The 23,564-nt window shown below is 36.6% G+C and overlaps 1 protein-coding gene across 5 annotated transcripts in view; it reads left to right on the top strand.

Annotated features, from left to right (window-relative positions):
- ANKIB1 (ankyrin repeat and IBR domain containing 1) overlaps positions 1–23,564 on the top strand; it is an 88,646-nt gene that overhangs the window by 30,428 nt on the left and 34,654 nt on the right. For all 5 annotated transcript variants that reach the window (XM_054060431.1, XM_054060428.1, XM_054060429.1 and 2 more), the window contains 3 exons: positions 551–819; positions 16,297–16,597; positions 21,816–21,998. In XM_054060431.1, coding sequence (XP_053916406.1) covers positions 632–819; positions 16,297–16,597; positions 21,816–21,998 — 672 coding nt within the window. In that variant the 5' untranslated portion in view covers positions 551–631. The remainder of the gene's footprint in view (positions 1–550; positions 820–16,296; positions 16,598–21,815; positions 21,999–23,564) is intronic.

Below are 23,564 nucleotides of genomic sequence, written 5' to 3'. Positions count from 1 at the left end.
GATGGGGCCATGGTAACTCCTGTGTTCACGTGCATTCAGCTTGTTGGTACAGAAGGGCGCTGTTTACACCCACCTACGCAAGCACAGATGCTTCAAACACGGTTTTACATAGTCTTCTTTAAGTAAAAGTTTAACTGGTGCCTGCTTTTTTTGCATGCTTTTAAAGAATTTTACTTTCTTGTTCAAGAATTTTGCTTTGATTCTACTGTATTTTGAAATTACTTCTAACTTCTTATTCATGGAAATTTAGTATCCATCCCTGTCTTCTAATACAGGTAGATATTGACCATTTTTTTCTTTTCCGTGTGTTCAAGGAGTATAGGTGGTGAAAATATTTGCATAGGTAGATGGAACAATTTTTCAGGGAAATAATCTATGTGGAATTGGGAATATGTGTGTATTTGCCTAAAAGGACTTCAGCAATTCATGAGTAAAGTTTATAGGCCCTATGTGCTTCTTCATGTGCCTGCTTTCTGTGCTGTATCTCTGGTTGAATTCAGCTATGAATGAGTGTTTTACAGAGTAACTGAGATATCATTTGTCTTTTTAGGCTGTGAAGCATGTTACAGAACTGTACAACAAGTGGATGAAGGGGAAAGGAAAAAGTGCCATTGCTAGCTAGGATAGCAACATGGGAAATACAACCACCAAATTCCGCAAAGCCCTTATAAATGGAGATGAAAACCTGGCCTGCCAAATCTATGAGAGCAATCCTCAACTAAAAGAAACTCTCGACCCAAATACTTCTTACGGAGAAACATACCAGCACAATACTCCACTCCATTATGCTGCTAGGCATGGAATGAACCGTATACTGGGGTGAGTATTTGGAGTTTGCTTGGTTGTGAATAACTGGCCTAAGAAATGCAAGAATGTCAGCTGGGGGGGGGGGTGTTGCAGACAGAGAATTTGTGATGTTTTGAAGTAGTAATAGAAATCATGCAAATTAGTTCATAGTCACAGGCTGGAATGACATTTTTGAAATTTTTTTTTAGTATTTTTATTCCTTCCTTGTAACATTAGTCTTGGACAGTTTTAGTTTGCTTCCCAGAGACTCTTATACCACAGTTCTTTGAAAATATTGACTATTGCACTCTTCTGATAGGTTTTCCTTTCTTAAAATAATCTATTTGTAAAGCCGTACCTAATGGATACCATAAAGATTGTATCTACTTCCAGATAGCACAATATATGTTTATTCTTGGGTTATTCAGGCAGCTCTTACTTTTCATTTTGTATAATAAAGTAAATATTAATATCTTGATAATAAGTTTATTATTACTGCAACCAACATGTATGGCAATCCCTAATATTAGCTGCTTCCATTCTTCTGGTTTTTTGTCAGTGCTCTAAGATTCATTAAAGATTAACATCCGTGTCCAGACATTGCAGGTACAAGGTGTTCTGGTCTAGTATTTCATGAAGCTAGTAGTGAGTAGACATTGCAAAACCTCTTCAGTCAGTAGATAGTAAGTTAGGGAGAATGTCGTAAATATCCTCTTGCTTATATTAGGAAATGGAACAGAAAGATATACTGAACTGTATTATAATTAATGTTCTTTTCGTCTCTGTGTTTATATCTACTGATGGGCCTGTGGTATTCATAAGTTTTATTTGGTCCCCATATGCTGTAATTTTACTAGCCATCTGGCCTCCCACCCTACACTTTTCCTCAATGTTTTAGATTCACCTAACAATTTTTTATACTTTATAACTTCTCATTTATCTTGATTTTTGATAAGTATTTTTCTCTTCTCCCCCCATGTATTTTATTTTTCTGGTTTTAATTGATGTTTTCATTTCACCACTGAATTTGCTTGTTTTCTTAACATCCTCAAACTTTCCCCCATTCCTGATTCTTGAATTACAGGAAAAATTTAACTAAACTTAATTTAAAATAGGATCCAGTTTTATTTATGTTTTGTGTGGTTTTTTTTCTCTGAGATTTTTAAGTTATTTCTCTCAAGCAAATGTCTCATAAGAAAATACAGCCTCATTGAAACAACAAGGACACATGAACTTGTTTGCACATATACAAAGAAAAGGAGTTATAATTACTGACTTTAGAGCAGTCCACTAGTTAATTCATATTGCACCATTATGATGAGCTCTTGAATAACTGCTTTGTGTTAAAAAAAGAGTAGTTTAGAAATTACATTTTCCTACTTGCCTCATGAAACCTTTAGCAAGCAAGTCTTACAGGACAACTCAGTTTTATACAGCATACATTGCAAGCGAACAATCAAAGCAATGGGTTTTTTTTCTAGTTTGAGTCCAAGATTTGCAATACATGTCTTGCCAGTAAACATAGTACAGGTGTTATTATTTGCTAGAGTCTGCTTCTGAATATCTGGACTGTTAGAAACTGTTGCTAGGACTAATTTGCTGAAGCTTTTTTACTATTTACTTTTCTGCTGTCTTTCTAAAGGCTGTGTTCAGAAGTTCCCTCTGAGACATGCTGCACAAAAATGTAGCCTCTTTAAACAAAGTAGTAAGAGTGAATAAATATCAGACTTACAGTGTACCTTTTAGCAAAGTTGATAGTAAAAAGGGCACAATTTATTTCCAGTTAAGCCTGTTCATTTTGATCCAGAAAGTCCTGGATATTGCAGAGATTAAATGAATTGAATATTAAAATGGATGCTTTGATTTACTAATGAAGTAAAGTAGCTAAAAATAAGTTAATTTTTATGTTTGTATTTTGAGAGAGACTTACAATCATGAGCTGTCCATAATACTATAATATTTTATATTTATCACTTCATTAATTTTTAAAATATTTGAGAATTTGTAGTTACTCTGACTTGTAGTTCAAACTGTAGATGCTGCTTGCATGTGTATCATATTGTTCAATTTTTCTTTGTAGGCTGGTATTTGTATGATTGTAGGTGGATATGAACTAACATTTTCTAGGAGTCACTGTGTGAAATTTTCTCAGAGTAGTGTGATGCAGTTGTCAGTATAGCTTTTGCATAACACAATACATAGAGAGAGATATTCTGGGATGTTTAGAAATAATGTATCTGGCAATGCTGTTACTAAATACTGAGGCAAAGGGACAAACTTCCTTTTGCCAGATGTGCGTCTGGTGGGGACTGTCCAGGGCCACAGGGAAAGCCCAGGCACCAAGTTTGCAGTGAAAGAGGGTTGGGGACATCCTGGTATGGCAATCCCAGAAGTGAAGAAACAAGAAACTGGGGAAGAGGTGAAAGGGTCATGTAGCAAAACTGACCTGGACAAACTTTGTACAATCTAGCATGAAGTCTACCGGCAGAAGCTTAAGCCAGCAAAACATTCTGAATGATTTTGAACTGCGTAGTTGTTCTACAGCAGGTGTCTGAGTCATGTTTCATCCAGTGTTTACAGCCCAGAAACTGAATTTAGCATATAATTCAGCTGTAAAAATTAGAAAATTTGCTGTTAATTTCTTTTCCTTCCACAAGATTCAGCAAAAGTGTGTTAAAATACTAGAATTGTTTCTGTGATAATTTTTCATTAGTATCATAGAAAGCTTTGGTGTGTTAGAAATGTTGAATTAAAAAATGGAAAACAGTTAGACATTCTACTAATATATAACTTTTGCTTGGTCTGCAGCCCTAAATAATGTTTACCTGACAGATCAGTTTGTTTTAACAGAGCATTTAATGTTTAAAAAGAAAAAATTGCTCACCACAGCACAAATGAGAGTTTTCAGAGCACTGCCTGAAGTTGCCAGAAGTTACTACATAGCGCTCAGCAGTTCCCCATAACTGACAGCTATCTCATTTTCTCTACCCAGCTAGTAGGGTTTCATAGCTAGAGTTTGGGTGAGGTTGTATGATGGAGGATTCATCCCCGGGAGCAAAGAGGCACAGCAGCAGTAGGATCCCAGTAAGCTCATCAGAGGGAGCAGACCCTGTTCCAAGGCTGTCTCAGGAGAGCAATCCACCCCGTGACCTTGTTGTCAATTTTGAGAGCTTTGTACAATATACACATTGAAGCATTCATCATGATTCCCTGTGAATGAAGGTCTTGATGGAAGATTCCTATTCAAGAAGATAGTTTAAATTTCATTTCCTAAATGGGTATAAAGATGTTACAGAGAAAGACACACAGGAAATTTGTTTTCTTTAGGAAATGCAATCTTCAGATGATCAAGCACCTCTGATGTCCTCAGGCTTTTTCTTGCCAAATCCCAAGGTACATTTGAGACTATCTAACTGCTCGGTTCCAAAGGACTGTATCACTGTGGAGAGTTACTGAATAGGGCTCGGCTGTTGGTGAACCGCTCCTGAAATGCAGCAGTAGGCTTTTCCGGAGGGTGGCTGAGATAGAGTGGTTGGAAATCACAAGGACGCCAGTCATGGTTGAAAGAAAAAAACACCTTAGATAAACTGTTATTTCACAATATATGTTGTGATGTGACTTTCAGTGCTGTAGTTTTGCTGGAAAGCTTCTTGGATCAATGACAGATTTTCTTCATTGTATGCTTCCTACAAAGTGCTCAAACATAGCATCAAGTTTTCAAGCCAGAAGTGGGTTGTTTGTAGCAGTTGCTGCTGGTCCTGGGCTGAAGAGTTGCGTTGGTCACAACATATTTGGGACTGCCTCTTCCCATGTCAGGTTTTGTTGGGGTTTATTCATTTGCAGCCATATTGAAAACTATTTGTGGATGCGTACGAGGGAGATTATGAACGTGTAGTGGTTACATATGCTTCTTTCCTAAATGTAGTTTTTAAAAGTTTTGACTTCTGATTTTAGTGTAAAAGATACCCACCTAACTATTTTCCCTTATTCCGATACAAGAGTTCTGTGCTGTTTTAATAGCTTAAAATATTACAATATATTATAATGTTTCATTGTTAGAATGTCATTCTGCATTTCATTTCATTATTAGTGTCATTTTCTAGATTATTCACTTCTGAAAAACAGAAAGCAAGCTTCCTTTTAATTATTAATGATTTCACAGGTAAATTGAATATTTAGAATATAATTTTCTTTATGATTGATTTTATTCCTAAAAGAAGTATGTCTGCATTGCAATTATTCACACTAGACTCCCTTTGTAGTCAGTGTAGACCTAGGTAATAGATCTAGTGAGAATAATTAGTGAATTCAACAGCACAATTTATTTTATTGCGAAGTTGACCCTACAGTGTTTCAAATTAATTGTGTGCCGAAAGTGCCTGTTTCTTTTCACTGATTATAAAGACAATCTGAGAGAACTGCATCAACTGTAGTTGTCTGCATTGTAGATCTCCAGATCTAAGAAGATGAATCTCGTCCTATAATATGCTAAATCATATAAAATTCAATAGTAAGTATCTGCAAAGCCATAAATGGAACACTTCAACAATTTTATGATATCAGACATGAATGCTGCTTGTGGGAGATAATGCTTGTGATATAGTGTTAAATGTCTCACTTTGGAGGTCTGCCGTGAATGATCAGTGCAGTGTTTCGATCCATCCAAGTGCAAGCACTGGCATTTCTCTGGTGAATGTTTTATTGTCATTCCACTCATCTGTTCAAAAATACCTGGGTTTTGGTTCAATAACACCTTCTTCAGATCAGTTTTTTTGTATGGTTGTGAGGCTTAGTCACCTACTAAATGCTTCAGAATGTCAAATACTAAAAGGAGGGTTTGATCTGATGTAGAAGAATAATATATGAAGAATGTGATCTGACCAGGATGTTTATAAAGAAACAAGAGGACCGAGTGAATTAAAATGCCCCTGACTTCAGTAGAGAAGTATGTGACTGGATGACAGAAAACAGTCATTTTCTAGTCTGAAGAGCAGTTGAGAGGATGGAGGAATAATAAAATTAAGAAGCCTTTAAAAATAAGCCAATTTGTGGCTGAATCCCGACTGGAGAAAACTCTCAAAGACAGAAAATGGTGGAGAAGCTTAGAGGAGAAGCCACAGATGTAGAGCAGCAGCAGTAGTGTTTGCTAGGCCTCTCTAAGGCTCTTATACAGTTGAGCAGTGTATTCTGAAGTACAGCTAAAGCAGGCTGAAAAACTCCAAGTAAGTAACTGACTTACTCCCTTGTTTTTTTTCCTGAAGCTTAAAATCTCGTTTAAAAGCAGTTCTCACTAACTAGGTGGGTGGCTTCCCAAGGTGGCTTCTTTGGTGCTCCTCCTGACTTCTTCACAAAACAGTAGGTAGGCTGTGTCTTAATATTAGTCTGACCTACAAGCAAAACTCAAATTCCAGTCAACTGCTGTATTTTCAGCTCTTAAAACCAACCTTATTCTAGCTGATTTCTGATTATTTTAACCTTAATGCATTGAATATTTGTGATGCCTACAGAGTTCATTGGTTACTACATAGCCTTGCTCTCCAAATACAGGTGCCACTGTTGAGTGTTTTGAGTAACTGCTGCTTCTTGCTGCTAGGTTTTTCTGCACCCTTTAGAAAAGCAAGAATCTTAGGTCGCAGTGCTCTTCCCTGCATACGTTTAGGCACTGTTCAAATGCTCTTACTTAGAACAGTCATCTATTCCCAACATTGTTCTTATTTTTCTTTCTTTGGAAATCAGATATTGTAGAAGATTGCTTCATTAGTGACTGGTGAGATAAGATATATTAATGCACTATACTATTAAAGATTTCTTATTCTGTGTTGTCTGTTCTCCTTAGTAGAACCCCGGTGAACATTTTACCACAGGCAAAGTAAAATTATATTTGGGTTGTACAGGAGGACAGCTTTGGTCCTTGCCAGCCAGGATGATTTAATCTTTATTTCAACTAATAGTGTTGCCAGGTAGAGTTTGTGACTCTGTCGCATTGATTGGTGGCTGCTGAATCACGGTGTCAGATGGCTTAACTTCACCCTGGGCTTAGAGGCACATGTGGCTTCCTTATCAGAGAAATCTGTTGGCTCAGTAGTTACTGGAATAATGACTGAGACACTTGCAGTTTCTGATAAACAGAAGTAAATTTATCCGAAATAACTAAGTTTTACAGCTAAATGCAATATTCAGCTAAAATATTCAGTGACATTGTATATAAACCCACTTTTCCTTCTGGACGAAGCATAGACTGTGGATGGTTAGATTTTTTAAAATTTGTTATCTTTTTCAAATTAAATAAAGAAAATTACTTCCCTGAGACATTTAGGGAAAATGAAAATTAGTCATTGTAGATGAAGCAACATACAGATTGAAAGGATTTTTCTGCAGAGGGGTTTAGAGAAAGATGAGACAATGTCTGTAATACATTCAGTGTTTAAGAAATAGAATGGAAATTATGCAGACCCTGTTAGTATTTGCTGTGTAATTTCATCATTATTGCTAAATAAATAATATCAACACTAGATGTCATGCACTGCTAGGTGATTTACAAGTTGATGTGTAGATAGTGGTCTACACAGCATGGAAATACAAAGCAGTGTGTTTAAGTGGTGAAGATGAACTCACTTGTTGGTAGTTTCATGCTTATTATTTCATCTGACATTTGTTTGAAACCAGTCTAAGCAATAGTCTCAGAGTTATCTGAGAAGAGAATTCAGTGTGGATAGTCTTTTCAGAAAAAAAACCCAAAACTGTTCAAAAGAATTATATAGAGAGAAGGCTGAAAGGATGACCACCTAAATTCAAAAACTGGTTCTAACTGGAGAGAGACGTGTAGAAGGAAGGGCCAGAGGCAGAGATGAAAATCATACAGATTTTGCATTATAGAAGACATCTGGTTCCAAATGCTGCTGATAAGCAACCAGCTTCAGTGGAAACCACTTCTAATTTGGCACTCAGCTCTTTTTCTTTTGAAATTTCACTCAGAATATTGAAATAAAACCAGAAGTGGCATGTGGCTTGCATCAGGAATGGTTTAAACCTATGTTTTGGTGCTGCTGTTCCTCCTAATGGGCATAGGATCCACATGTGAAGCATGATTTGTTGGCCTACAGTACAAAAATGTAAGAATTAACCCAGTTTTGTCTTCCTCACTTTTAGCGTATGCCACCTTCGAATCTGTGCTCCACAATGCAGTTGTATCCCTTTGCCACTCCTGTGCATTGTCTGTCTTGTTTTTTTCTGTCTTGTACCAAGTTAAAGGTTCCTATTTATCTACAGAAGTTCATACTTAATCACGTTAGCTGACATGAAACCACTAAACCAAAGAAACCTTTCAACCTATTTGCATCTTTATAATAAAGAGAATACTAAGTTCTTTATTGATGCATGATTATATAAAACCTTTCTTAGGTGGCTCTAGGTGATGGGCTACTGTGTTAAGATCCATCAGTCCAGGACTGAAAATCAGACCCAGGTGCTGACCTACCTTTAATCACTTTAATAGTCTTTCAGAAACAAGCAGTTTGGGGAAACCATAGCTGAAATCACAGAAGTACAGTGAAAAAATTGTAAGGCTTTTTAGAGCCAGTTTGGGAGGGAGTGAAGACTGAGCTTGTGTTCTAGGCAGTATTTTTGTTCTGAACTTTACATTAAGTCTGTAAGTGAAACAGTCCCAGAAGAGCATATGTTGGCAGAGTCAGAGATTTCCATATGAACCTTAGAGTGCTCTGAGTAAAAGACATGATTCATGTGCGTCATAGTATAGACTGGGTTCTCAGGGTGGTGGTTTTCTCTGAAAATCTGCATAAATTGTTTGAGTACTCAGGAAATCAATTTAACCCGTGTATCATACTTGATAGGAGTGATATGGATAGGAACAAGTGAGAGGCATTTCTGTTTAGGAAAAATACAGAATCGGAGGTCAGAGTGGTGTACTTGATGTAAGGGACCTTCAAATGCGTGCAAAGGAAAATTTTGGAAGGAAGAATTAGCTGTTCCCAGACTTCCATCAGCAGTGGAGACGGTATCATTGACAGCCCCTCAGATGTTTCCTTTGCTGGTAGCCCAAATAACTGGTATAGCATTGCTCCTTACTTTGACAGGATATTACTAATGTTTATGGGAATGTTGGTATTATTAGTAATAGTTCTTAGGCAATGAGCCAATTGAATTTAAGGCTTATAAAAAGTCAGGATAATAGTCTGTGTTTTATCTTTGATAGTTGGTTAGTGATCTGTCAGCAGATTCTTTATCTTAGAATAGAAATAGTCACTGTCTCCTGCCCAGATTTTTATTGTACACAGGAGATTCCTGGACTGTAGGAGTAGCTTAAGAATCTTAATGAAACGGAAGAAACTGTATGTACTAATAAAGAATTTTCTAGCACTTTATAATGAATAAAAATATCAGTAGTTACTTTCACTAGATGTGCCTTTCAGTATCAGGCTAATAATATTACTTTTCACAAAATTATTTAAACAGGTACATACTTCTATACAGCTGTCAGTGATGACTGAAAAATATCTCTTCAAGTGCTTGCTTGTACACTGTAGTTGTGTAGTACGTTTGGAAAGAAAAGTACTTTGAATTAATGAAATAACCATGATTTTTCAGTGTTTTAATACATTACTATTGGCCTACTGTGTTGGAGGCTGCACGATTCAGTTATTGTATTAATTAATTAATTACATATGAATTTTAAATTACGGAGTAACAGGGCTTGGCTCTTCTATGTGTTTTTGTAACTCATGGCTTACCTATACTTTTATTTACTCAGAAAGCCGAGAGCTTTAGGTTTTTGCCTGCACTGGATTTCATAGACTTTTTTAATCGAGAGATAGATTTACATGGGCTATCTAACTCAAGGGTCGTGAAGTGAGCCCTGTGCAGATTAGATTACCTCACTGCTGGAGCTCACCTTTTTCTACTACCTTATTTGTCTTCCTTATGCAATGTTGCATTTTGCTGTGTAGTTTATATAGTATACATAAGTGCTTTGCATTTAAAAATCAGTAAGTCTTTCAGTAGATTCAGACTTACTTTCATCCCTAGCTGTCAGAACTACCTTTATAATTTGATTTTACACTGGTTTTTATTTTGGCTTTATTTTTCTAGAGATAAGTACATTTTCATGTGTTTTTATATGCGTATGTATATGTACAGATGTATACATACATGTAACTATTATAAAATATATAGCATTTATTTAGAGAGACAAAGAGACTGCAGATATGTTGGCTTTTATGTCCCAAACATGAAAGATTTTATTAAAATCTAAAGAAATTATTGTGTTGATGTTAGTTTCCCGGAGTGAGGGAATGTGCCAGTTGTTTATTATTCGAGTTCACAGCCTTGTGATCTTGAGTCTCTTGCTGCTTTTCTGCAAATACAGATAGTAGTAGGTGTGAATGTTACAGCCTTTTTTTTTTTTTTTTTGCCACGTTTTTCAACACTTTTTTCATACTTCTGTCACCTCAAGTTTGGATTCTGCAAAGAGCTACGGCTTGAAACAATATCTGGGAACTGCAACTAGAGTAGAGTCTGTCTGCCTTGTAGTTAAGTAGTATTTCCCATAGACAGTGTGTATTTTCACTCTATCAGTACATTTCCAGGCAGAATTTAGCTTTTTATATACCTCTGAAGGTACCCCTGAAACAATTTGCAGGGGGTCTGTGGCACTGATCTATGAAAGTCTTATGCACGAAATAGCACTGGTAGAAATGGAACCCCCTTGAATAATGAATTCATGATGTAAAAAGTATTACTTTAACCCCTTTTGGACATTAGTCATCTTTGAACTTTCAAGTTGTGGGTTCAGGTGGGCTTTTCAGCATTGGCTTCACCTCCGCTTAGACTGAAGAGCTGATCCTTTGACTTTTGGAAGAGATTAAGAAGCGAAAAAGGGGGAATACATACTGTGGTACTTTGAAGCCCATTTATGTGTCCAGAGTGAGGTACTGGTTGCCTTTGGCTGCTCTGATGGTCGTCACACCCATTTATCAGGCGCAGAAGTTGAGTGACAAGCAAGAACAAGTAATTAAAACTAATTTTTCCCCAAGTCCAATCATGTTTTTTACAAAATGCCACAAAATTGTTCTCAAAAATTTTCATATGGTTCTTACTGAAGTTTTCGACATACTTGGGGACAGTTGGACAATTTTTTAGCAGATAACTGGCAAAAGGGCAACTGTTGAGCTTTGGCGAGGGAGTAGCCTTCTAGGGAGGTTTTTTGTATTTATCATTTGAAAAAAAAGGAAATTTGTTGATACTTTTTGTTACAGGATTTGAAAATCTATGTTGCAGATGGACTTTTTGAGTAGGGATATTCTTTCTGTTATGAAGAGATAGTAAAACAGTGCAATGACGCGTTAAAATATTCAAATCCATCCTAGAGCTTTTCATTGTTTGGTTAATAAAAGTACCTTTCTATTTGTTTAAGAATGGAGAACCTGCAAGCAGGCGGAACATAAGCACTTGCCATTTTAGATTAGGATATACATAACTTCATAAAACCAGAGTTTTGTTGGATTTTTTACCCAAGAGCTTAGTTTTCTGGTGGAAAAAAATTTATACTAGTAGTTGCTTACTAGTAAAGCTACCTTTAAACCTTTTTAACTATTGTTTAACACTTTAAAAACAGATTTTGGGTTTAAAAAGTGGTACTGATTTGGCAGCCTTCAGTTTCTGCTTTTATGCACGGAGTTTTGGCCTAGGGCAGAACCATTTCATAACTGTTAAGGTAGAAGTATCTACCTCTAGCTGTGAGAGAGCGTTTGTGTCCATTCAACAGTTCACTCTTCTACGAGGGTGCTTCTGTAAAACTACTTAAATATTAGTGATAGGAAACTAATAGATTCCAGTAGTCAAATAGGGGTGAAATCCCCGTTGCTTGGGATTATTAAAGAGAATTTTGGGAGAGCAGTTCAGAAGAATATACTAAGCTTTATTAAAAAATAAAGGGAGATGAATATGGGCAGAATGGTCTCTTTAATTTATATGATTCAGTTAACCTTGCAGAGTTAGCAGAGTTTATGAATAATTTTATTTGTGTGTGAAGTACTGTTTTATCAGAAAAAGTATCTGATTTATGGCTTTTATGGATTATCACAAAAACGTTATGTTGTCCTGAAATCAGTTGCATTGTAAGCTGATTCAGGAGTGAATTGGGCTTTTAAATACAACAGCATGGAATTCCAGTGATGAAAAGGAGCTAAATATTGAAAATAGAAAAGTACATTGTAATGTTATCAAGCCTAGAAGGTTATAATTAGGTAGCTAAAGATACCAGAGAAACTTCATCTAGTTTGGGAGGAGAAAATGCAGGTCTTCTCGCAATTAAAAAAACTCAAACCCTGGTTCAGTGTAACGTGGAAACCGCAGGCAGTTCTACTCTGAATTTTAAAGTAGCATTTTACTTTTAATTAGAGAAGGTGCAGGGATTGGTACCTTAAACATAAAGCAACTCAGAATAAGAGGAAAAGATATTGTTAACTAATATCCAAAGGACTCTCCTCACATTCAAAATATGCAGGTCTAATTAATGCAGCCCTTTAGCACGTTGCATAGTCTAAGTGCAAACTTTGAAAAAGAGTTCAGGCACTTGGTGTGAAAGACAAAATCCACCCTCTTTGCAATACTGAATTGTTCCTGTAAGCTTCATATCATGAGTTTGGTGCTTTGCCTTTGTGCCAGCTGAAGCCTTTAATCTCAATATTTCATCAGTTGTGTGCCCTCAGGGATCCCTGCTGAATGCTTCTGCGCAGGAAATGGTACTTTTACCACTTCTACCACAGTCCACTGTAGTGATTGTAGAATGAATCTGGCCCCTTCTTTAACACACTTTCTTCTCTACTCATTCCACAGCTAATTTCAAGGTAATGGATATCTGCTACCTTTGCAGACTTTGTGTTACAAACTTCAGGTAAAATTAGCTAAGCCTACTGACTTGAACATCTGTGTTACCTAGTTTTAGAAACTACTGAAAAAGGAAGTCTTTTACAGTCTTTCTTCCCAGTGTTCCGATCTCTATTTTTTTTTTTTTCTTTTAAGGAAGATGCAAGACTTTGGGGATGGAACATTAAGAGGCATATGGATAGTAAATATCACAGTTAGGGGGAGGAGAAATAATACAGTTAAAAAGATGTATTTTATTTAATCTTGACTTAAGGACTCTGAACTGAAAAATGAACAACTTTGCGTTTTTCTGTTTACACTACAGTTTTCTCATAAAGTAAAAATGTATGAAAAGAAATTGTGGAATGAGTTTAACAGAAGAAAACATACTGGTTTATCATAAAGCAGATTTTATTGCAAAAGTGGAGAAACTCAGATTGTAGTTGAGTATCCAAAGTTACATCTCATAGAGACTAAGGTGACTTAGATTTAGCCTTGTATTTTCTGTATCCAGGTTTTGCAGTACTTGCAAAACCTCGTATTTAGCATTCTCATATAAGTGCCTCTGTAGAATTCATGTCCTTATCCTTCATTGAGTTACCTTTTTCTCCTTCCTCCCTTCCTTGCTTTCTCCTCCCTCTGCTTCCCATCCTGTTTTTCTGTTCTTTCCCACCTTGATTCCCCTCCTTTCTTTCTGTCGCTAGTTTCATACTATATAAAGCTAATTCAAACAAGCATATGTATTTTGGGTAGTGCTTGATGCTGGTTAGTCTTACCATTTCATTTAATTGGCTGTGAAGCATTTTGCCTGTGTTGCTAAATCCCTTTCCTCTGAAAACATAAGTAACAAGCAAACAAAATGTGCTGGCACTTTTTTGACAACATCTTTAATCTCAAGTTTGGCATATTCATATTTGCTAACAAATGCATCTATCATGTCAGCTATCGTGGAATGAGAGAGATTTCTCTAAGGAACATTTTTTTGCCAAAATAGGGCAACATAGAGTTCTGTTGCCCTGTTCTGTTGTTTTGGTTTTTTTTTTCCTCTGAATCTTATACTCTGTTCCCACTTAAAAGAACAGTTGTCAGTTCAGCCTGCTCCAGGCCTGCTCAGCAGCTAAATGCTTGCAGCTGTGCTCCCAATCAGCGCCATCCAGGGAAGGGGGAAAGAGAAATGAGAGACACACTTGTGGGTTGGGACCTAGACCTGAAACAGCTTTAATGAAACAATGATGATAATAAGGAAAATAATATTAATAAGAAAATAATAAAATATATACAAATATATATTATTATATATTTTTTATATATATACACTATATATATTCTACATATTATATATATGCCTTCATGCCCTCCATTGACTACATCACCATTGATGGTGCAGAGCAGGCATGGGGAAAGGTCCATGGCTGTATTCAGCAGAATGTGGCAACTGGATTCGGGAATGCATGGGTCTGGGATCAGAGGCAAAAGGACAGATGAGGTCCCTGTTAAACCCAGCCATGGAGGAAGAAAGCATAACTCTCAAAATCCCTCAGTTTATGCTGAGTATGAGATATATGGAATGGAATAATCTGTTGGTCAGTTTTGGATCTTCAGTCCACCCCCTCCCTGCAGGTGTGACCCTTTTTTGCTTCTTTTGACTTGCAGCATTCCACCAACTCAAAAGTAACCTTGATATCCATAGAAATAAATATAACTTATGGCCTTTCTGCATACAAATGCCCGATTACTTTAGTGATAATTATGAATTTTAAGTGTTATCATTTCCAGAGACAGACACTGTCTGAAAAAATGCGGTTAACTTCCTGAAAATGAAGTTAATTAGACGAGGCTTAGCTGAGAAGTTAGAAAATTATTTCTGCTTTAGCTTAAAAAATAGTAATGTTTCTTTTTGAACTCAAACTGTTCAGAGATTTTCAAATGGAAGAAAGGACAGAAATCCAGCTGACTGAATGGCTTTCATCAAGACGTCCTTCTACTGCAAGATCAGATGTACTGTGCCCAGATTTTTCTACTGAAATACTTGTCCAGTCTGTTTTCAATGATTTACAAACAGGAATTTCCATTACTAAAGGGATTATTCTTTGTCCTGAACAAAGCATGGGAGAACTCCCAAGAGAAAGGCCTACCCTGTAGCACCTAGTGGGATATATTCAGGGACAAGGGAAAGGGGAGGTGACATTTAGACTTGTAACCACAGTATAACTGAGGTAAATAACATTTCCATTTGTCAGTTTGGTTACCAAGTTCTCTTGCTCTCCTCTGTTCAGAGCAATATGGTCTGCTGTTGTATTTATGCAATGCCTGCCGTCAAATGGCTCAGCTCCCTGTTTAAATTAAAAGTGATTGGAACTGAGTTTAATTGGACTTGGGGTGAGGGCAGGGAGGGTGGCAGCTGATCCCCTGTGTTGACTTCAAGAGGATTCTAAAACAACTTTTTATCGTACCTGCAAACTGTTGGGAGTCAGGGAACAGCCTGGATGAGCAGTGACTTCTGCTGGTTTTGTGTGTGGGCTCTTATGAGAACAGTGCAAGTGTTTCTGCAGTGACTTCTTGAATGAGTGTGCCATGCTTCTCATCTAGCCTGGTATTACATCTCTGGGAACTGTCCTTCCCACCTACAGAAAGAATTCTTTCACCATTGCTGCCTCTCTGATCCCAGTCCTACAAAGAGACAGTCTTTCTTCCCTGCCATTTCCTACCTTTCACTCTCCCTTAAGAAAAAAACCTATTCTCTTAGTGTACCTCAAAAGCCTAGGGCAAATTTGGCTTCATTTGGCTTATATGATATGACTCGGTTCTTACATTTCAGAACTGAATTCTGACTTCTGTAATTCCTTGCTGGCAGGATGCAGCAGAGAGCTGCTTTGTCTCTGGAACTGTCAGGAATCAGATTTGTGATTCCAGAATTCAGTCTGTTGTGTCCCTTCCATTCCTAAGCTGATCCTTGTTGTCAGTATAGTTTATTGTCCACTTTTAACTGCCTCTAAAACATTCAAGAGAAGACTTTAATTCTCGCCAGCCATTGTTGTCTGTATAGGTGAGAGTTTGCATTGTGTTGCATTTCCATGTATTCTAGAGTGAAAACAAGACTCTTTCCTGAATGCATGCAATGCTAGCAGGAAAAGTATTTCATATATTTTCAAGGAGTAATAAGTGCTGCCCTGACTTTTGGCTGAAGATACAGGAAAGGAGAATGAATTTATAAGAAATTGCTCTAGCGTTATCTGTTTGCAAACTACCTAATGTTTTACTATTCAGGACACAGAGTAGAAAAAAGAACGTATCCATTTCATCAGTCTTGTTACTTAATAACATTTATTGCAGCACAACACAGAATTGTAGAATAAACTTTGCCAACTAGAATTTGTCACACACTGAGTAGTTGTAAATGGTACTTTATGATATTTCAATAATTCATCCAGATCTTAGCTATTCACTCCTAAGAGAAATGGAAAGCTGTTCAGTAATATTTATCCATTAGGAATGTTTATCACTCTGACTAGTGAAAATCTTGGCAAGAAGAGAAGCAAGCTGTCATAATAGGCCCTTCTTACTTCAAGGAAATGAATGTAATTGTGTGCTAATTGTTTTTCTTCTGTTTTCTTTCATTTTATGCAGAACTTTCCTTTTTGTTAGAGATGGTAACCCGAATAAAAGGAATGTGCACAATGAGACATCTATGCACTTACTGTGTATGGGACCTCAGATCATGATCTCAGAAGGAGCTCTTCATCCTCGCCTGACACGACCCTCAGAAGACGACTGCAGAAGAGCAGATTGCCTGCAAATGATCCTGAAGTGGAAGGGAGCAAAGCTGGATGAAGGACAGTATGAACGAGCAGCCATTGATGCTGTTGATAACAAAAAAAATACACCTTTGCACTATGCTGCTGCCTCAGGGATGAAAACCTGTGTTGAGGTAAAAGTTCATATATAGTCACATCAATACACTGCTATTAGTAAATGGCATGAACAATTTCACAAAGCTGATTCACAGATAAAAAGATCTGATGTAGTATACTAAATTAACTTTTATAATCCTGGTTTCCATTAATTGGAAAAATTACAAAGGCAAGAAGCCCAAAATGTACACTGTATATAGAGAACTGTATATAACTGTAACTCAATAACTGTACATAGAGAACAATGAAAAAAAATGGATTACATATATACTCCCTTCATGATATAACTTTCTCAGCACAAAGGAGACTCATGTAGGCTTTTAAAAACTGGAAATAATTACAAGTCTGTAACGCTGGAGAAAAAAATTTTAAAGATAGGCATAAGCATAGCTACATGTGAAAAAAGAAGTGAAATAACTGCCTCTGAGAAAATTAGAGGTCTGTAGCTGATACTGGGGAATGTTGTTCATGTTTCAAGAATAGGTTTCATGTCTTTCATTTGCAGTGCCCAGCCTTTTTAAAGCATGCCGTGCATCTGTGCAATCATACTTAAATGTAATTAGCTTTCTACACATTTAAAATAACTTTAATGTTTGTAAAAGTAGTGAGTAGTAATGAGTAATTGGGAAGTCATAATGACTTTGGAGGTCTCCCATGAAATTCATTTTTAACCTGTATCAAATAATGAGGACTAGTATTTAATTGTGCTGATAATTTAATTTAAAGAACACGAGAACAAACACCTAACATTTTCAGAAGTCTATTATAAAATCAAGATTTGTATTTTGAATAGTAATGATGAATTCAGTTATGCATTTGCATGCAAAATTTTGGTTATTTTTCTTCTGTGTATAACATCACATTTATTGAGACTACACTCTTTATTCACCTCATTATTCACCTGCTTTTCTGGACAACTTCTGCATATCTTAAACAGTCAGGACCTGGCACTTGTGGAACTTCACTGGTGACTTCTCACTGCAGTAAAAACTAGTGCTCTCCCTGTACTTCCCTGATTTTTCCTGGAGCTATTTTTAATAGTGATGTTGCGTCTCTCACCTTCTAACCTTGTACCATGACAGATTTAATCAATAAGTTGCAATTTATAATAAATAATTCAGAAGTTTCGTGTTTGAGTTCATGAATGAGTACCATCTGGTATCTTAGTATTTGGTTTATTAGTTGTTCTAGAATCTCTTCTGCTGATACTTCAATTTGAAACAGACTTTCTTTTGAGAATCTTGATTCCAACAATTCATGTCATTTTTCTGCTTTATGTTGTTTGAGATTGGTTTTGCACTTTGTCCAGTGACTGACCTTACAAACTCATTGACAGATTTACTGTGTGATGTTTTAAAATGATTTATTTGGAGTTGTTATGCACTCCGCATGCTGTTCAAAAAACATTCAGAGCCTTCTTTATTGTGATTTTACATTTGCCTTTGCCAGATTTTCTTCTTTACATATTCTTCACCTGGAGACAACTTCTGGTTTTTATTACTGATATGATTCTGGCCTGTTGTTCTGCCTTCAAATTCTTCCAATATTTCTAGGATTTTTTCCATGCTTTTACTTAGTACCACTTTCTGAAATTAGGCAGTGGTTTGTTTGTCTTCTTTCTGATTCTGCAAGAATAATGAATTTAAGAACATTTTGGGTATTAATATCAAGTGGTTCTTTGATGGTAACATTTTGAATTACCAACATTTACCCTCTCAGTAAAGAAATGCTTCCTAATGTCCTGTCTAAACGTCCCCTGGCACAGCTTTGAACTATTGCCATGTGTCCTATCACTAAATAATGTTCACTTGAGTTTGTCTCTCTGATCCCTTGCTTAGTACAGAGAGGAATTAAGAGAATGCTGCTATTAGATTCTGATATTTAACCCCCTTTATCACAGCCTAAATCTTGCCCCTGTACTTCCTTTCCTCTCTGCCCTGTGTTGTTACAGCTCAGCAAGCTCCCTGTTTGACGCTGTTTGTCTTTAACACGTCCCTAGAAATTATTTACATGCTTACTGAGTTTCATCAGGGAGACGACTCACTAAGCAGTCTTTACTAGTTGAATTAGACTCAGACTCAGCTAATAATGTACTTGGTAACTGAATTACACACAGGTATTGCCTGGCTCTTCCTGTCAACTAGAATTAATCTTTCTTTATTTGTGTGGTTATATGATTGATGTAGCGCCTCTTTTGCTGTTATTGATTTGTGTACAAATATCAAGTGATGACCTAGGTCTGTGTTAATGCTGCTTTTATCTTGTTTGTTAACTATTAATTCTTTTTAGATTTGATAAACAAAAATATTAATTGCAAAGGACTGTGCCCTCTTCTCTTGCTCTCTTTTTTAATGTCATTTGTTTAATCCAGCTGACTGATAAATTCTGGCTACAGGGATTTTCAGTCACAGTTGTTGTATGTAGCCTTCTCCAGGAAGATCCATTTGCTTTTAAACATTATTGTACATTAGAGGACAAATGTGCATGTCACATCAGAAAATGACATGTATTGGGATTTAGCATTTAATGACTTTTTTGAGCAAAGTTGTTGAAAAACACTCCTATAAAATGGTTTGATGTGAGAATGTTCCCTTCTGGTAGAGGAATAGTAAACAGAAAGTCTGGTAACCAATTCCCAACATATTTGAATTTCTGGTATTTACAAGCTCACTTATTCACATTATTGAAATATTATGTCTATTACACTGATTTGTAAAGTGCTTACTGTTGGACCCATATCAATATATACTGCAAAAAGAAGGAACAATTACATTATCCACAGAAACTCTTATTTCTTAATCTTCTCTCTATATAAGTGTATTTAAGATCCTCAGGTAACTTAAACTTCAGATTTACAAGGGATTTGAGGAAGCAGTCTTCTGCCCCAGTCATTCTGCCTTCATGGCCCCAAATGTGGCTCTACAGTTGTATTAGAGGTAAACACAGTTGTTCAAAAGTTTCGATTTCAAGAGCATGACGCAAATGGGCTCACAACAGAAGATTCAGGCAGACTATAATGTCAAAAAGAATTATAGTTGTGGCAGAGTAGATTGTGGTTCTGGATCTGGGCTTCAGCTTTTAACTGCAGACTGTAAAATCAATTGGTTTTAAACTTACCATGGAATTTCAAGGTTTGTGTTTCTTCATAAATTATCATTCTATTTCTCACTGGCTGTAATATGATTCATTAGATTAATCCAGCCGCTAGACTGCTAGTTCCCCATTTAATTACATAAACTGTGTTGTATTATGACAATACATACTGTCCAATTGAGTAAACAATTTCTGACTCTAATTTGCTTTCAGTTTGTCATTGAAGAAGAATTTACAGTTTGATCCACATGGATTGCTCTTTGCCACAGTTTGGATACAGATATTTAGTCTAACTAGGCATGGTTAAAAAAAAAAAAAAAAAAAATTAAAAACATAATAGAGTATACCCCCAGGTTCAAACTCTGTTATGTGTCCTACAATAGGATAGAGGGCCTTGGATCCTTCAATAGTATCTGAGGTATTTTGAGTCCTCCAGTATAGTCTGTAGTCTGTCGAACTCCTCCAGCAGGAAACAGGATTATGAACAGGGATATTACATTATGAAAAGCCCAAAACAGAGCTTAGTGAGGAATTCAACAACGATCCCTTTATTCCTGGAAGTATTTGAGGATTAAAATTCTTAACAAAACGAGATGAAAACCTGAGTTGCCTAATCCTCAAGTTGTCTTCCCTCTCTCCAGTAAACTGAAGGTTACTTAGAACCTCAGGAGCACCTATTGCTTTTCTTCTTCACTGCCTGCCTGGTTTTGTGGTGGTTACTTTCACTTCAGAGCAGCATTCCTCTTTAGTCTCCTTCTTTTTCCATAGCTTTGCATCTTCTTCTGTATCTTCTTTTCTTCTCTTGTATCTTCTCCTGTCCCCACGACACCTACACAAGGAAAGGAAAAAAACAAGCATAATACCTTGTGGATGAACCACCTACTAGTTGATTTCTTCAGAGCTGGTAATCAAATGTTCAATCTTGGTCCAACTCCATTCACGTGTTAAATTTCTCTTTTGAGCAGAACAGCTGTGTGGAACCCATTGCTAAAGATAGTTTGGACAAAGTGAAAGTGCTTATCTCAAAATACTGAACAGAAAAAAACCTTAACTTTCATGCTGAATAGATTTGATTTTATGCAGCTATATTCCACTCTGTCCTGTTATATTTGGCACATTAAATGGCATTTTCATGTTTTTTTTAAATTAGTAATGTAATCCTCATCGTGTGTACTAGGTTTTGAGCTTCGTAGGTCTATGGAGTGTTCTTTCAATTGTGTTTATCGCTTTTCTTCCTCTGTTGGTGTCTTAGTTGCCTCAGTTAAATTTTTGTTGGAGTTTAAAATGTAGTGACTGGATGTGACGCTTCGGTTAACAAAGTTTTACCAATGTTACAAAGTCTAGGTAGAACAAGGTAACTGTAGGCTGGTCCACTGTTCGCCTTTAAAATCTGTGGCATTTGTTGTCCTTTCTTAAATCAGTTTGTAAGGTAATGAGAGCAGCAAAAATAAGTGTTTATTAGCTAGAGACTCCGTTTCTGAGTGGTTACTGGCATGGGACAAGGTTGCTGAAAAGGCACAGTAGTAGGCCATATTAGAATTATTAGAATTAGAATTCTTTCATTTCGCTTTTCTCATGTCCTTAAAAATAAGATATTGCCACCAGGAGTATTATATGCTGTCTGTGAATTGGTGCCCCATCTTCCCTCTTACTCCCTCTTACTTACTTCCAACTTACTCTCCCATCTTCTGTCACTAGCAGTGTACTGGTGCAGGGAAGAATGATGGAGTTACACCGATATATAAAGAATACTTAAAGCATCTAGCTTCATCTTGCCAGGTACTTGAAGACCTCAAGCCCCTCATTTTCTATGGAGCACTATCCATATCAGTAGAGCAGAATTTTAGTGTTTCAGACCTAACAGAGACATGTTGTACAGCATTACCTTGTAACGCATTTCTGACAGTTTCTGGTTCCATAGATGTAAGGTGGGTATAGATATAATTCTGTATGAAATCAAGCAGTAATTTATGTAATGAAAACAGAGAATCTTTGTTTGCCAAAGAACATTGCTATGATATTTGTTTCTTCTTTCTATTTTCCTTTTTCTTTTTTTATTATTCTTTTCTCAGCTGACTTGTCTTCAGGGTATTATTAGAGTTGGTAATTAATAACTATTTACTCTGCTGTTTTACTTTTCAGCTTCTGGTAAAACATGGCGGAGATTTGTTTGCAGAAAATGAAAATAAAGATACCCCGTGTGACTGTGCAGAGAAACAACATCATAAAGAGCTGGCTCTTAATCTGGAATCTCGAATGGTATTTTCACGTGATCCTGAAGCTGAAAGCATTGAAGCTGAATATGCTGCTTTAGACAAAAAAGAGGTCAGAGGATACTTTAAATTTGGGATGTTGTACACATTTATATTTGTAGCAATTACATTGTGATGAAACTCAGAAGTTTTTCAGTAGGTGCGGTGCTTTTTACTCTGTATTTGTAAACCATTTGATATTGACAGTGTTCCTTGTATCTTTGAAGTTAAGATCGGAGAATGTAACAAAACTGTTGTCAAAACTGAAGAGAAGTTTTATTCATTTACTTAATTATGTGGACTGGCTTGAAAGTGTTGCAGGCTGTGAGGCTTGAAATGCAGTGAGACCAGTAAGCTGGGAAACAGTTGCTCTAAACCAAACATTTTTTTACATATTTTTATTTCTTAAGGTGCTTGTCTGTCTGAAAATGATAAATTCTGAAATGGAGAAAATCTGTGGGATAGAGTGTTCTGGTGGGTCTTCCTAGACTGACACTGGGTTGAATGTCACCAAAAAAACAACTGAGTAGTGCAGGATTTCAAAACAGTGCGTTTTCTTTCTTATTTTATAACACGATGCCTGAAGCTACTGCATACCAGAATTTGTATGAAAAACAGGTAATAACAGATGTTGTTATTTTAAAGTCAATTTTTGAAAGAGAGAGAGACAATTCACTGACACAAATCTGCTTCAATAATGGTGTACCTTCCAGAAGACTGTGATTTGTGAAGGACAGCTTGACCAGAGATTCTGCATAAAAACTCCCTCCCCCATCAATTATCAGATTTTAAGTAACTAAAAATCTAAATAAGAATACATAGTTAATATATAAGTAAATTATATGATTCAGTAAAGTATTTCTGCGTAAATTGAAGGACAGTAGAGTTCTTTGTGGCTGCTCCCTTCAAAAGCATCATGGCCTTGCCTTTACTAGCTTATGACCTAATGGCATTTAAAAGAAAAGTAATTCACGTTTAGGTATGAGTAGGCTTATATCATTTTTACTGTTTGCCTGAAAAATGCCATAGAATGGTTTGGGTTCGAAGGGACCTTAAAGATCATCCAGTTCCAACCCCTCTGCCATGGGCAGGAACACCTCCCACGAGATCAGGCTCAGGGGCACCATCCAACCTGGCCTTGAACACCTCCGGGGGAGGGGAGGTGCATCCCCAGCTTCCCTGATCAGCCTATTCCAGTACCTCACCACCTTCATCATGAAGAATTTTTTCCTAATGTCTAATCTAAATCTCCACCCTTCCAATTTAAAGCCATTTCCCCTTGTCCTATCACTACATGACCTTGTAAAAAGTCCCTCCCCAGCAAATGGTCACTTTATTTGAAAAATGCCATGCACGGTCAGTTTTATTTGAAAGTAAGAAAGTCTTTGTACTGTTCAATTCATTTTCTGGCTAATTTTCTTGAATAAATTCAAACATAAACAATCTTAATTAAATTCTTTTAAGATGGGGTTTAATATACTTGAATTGTACTTTGAAATAACAAATGTAATTAACACAGTATAGTTTATCTGAATATTCCCATACAGAGCCACCCAGATTGTTGTAAGACTATAGTTTGACGTTTTATTTTCTTCGTTGACCAAACCACTTTAAAAGACTGCAGCAGTTGCCTGCCACT

Source organism: Cuculus canorus, chromosome 2 (assembly GCF_017976375.1).
Source record: "Cuculus canorus isolate bCucCan1 chromosome 2, bCucCan1.pri, whole genome shotgun sequence".
Classification (NCBI taxonomy): domain Eukaryota; kingdom Metazoa; phylum Chordata; class Aves; order Cuculiformes; family Cuculidae; genus Cuculus; species Cuculus canorus.
Note: the sequence above shows the minus strand (reverse complement) of the source record. Positions and strands in the feature narration are given on the sequence as shown.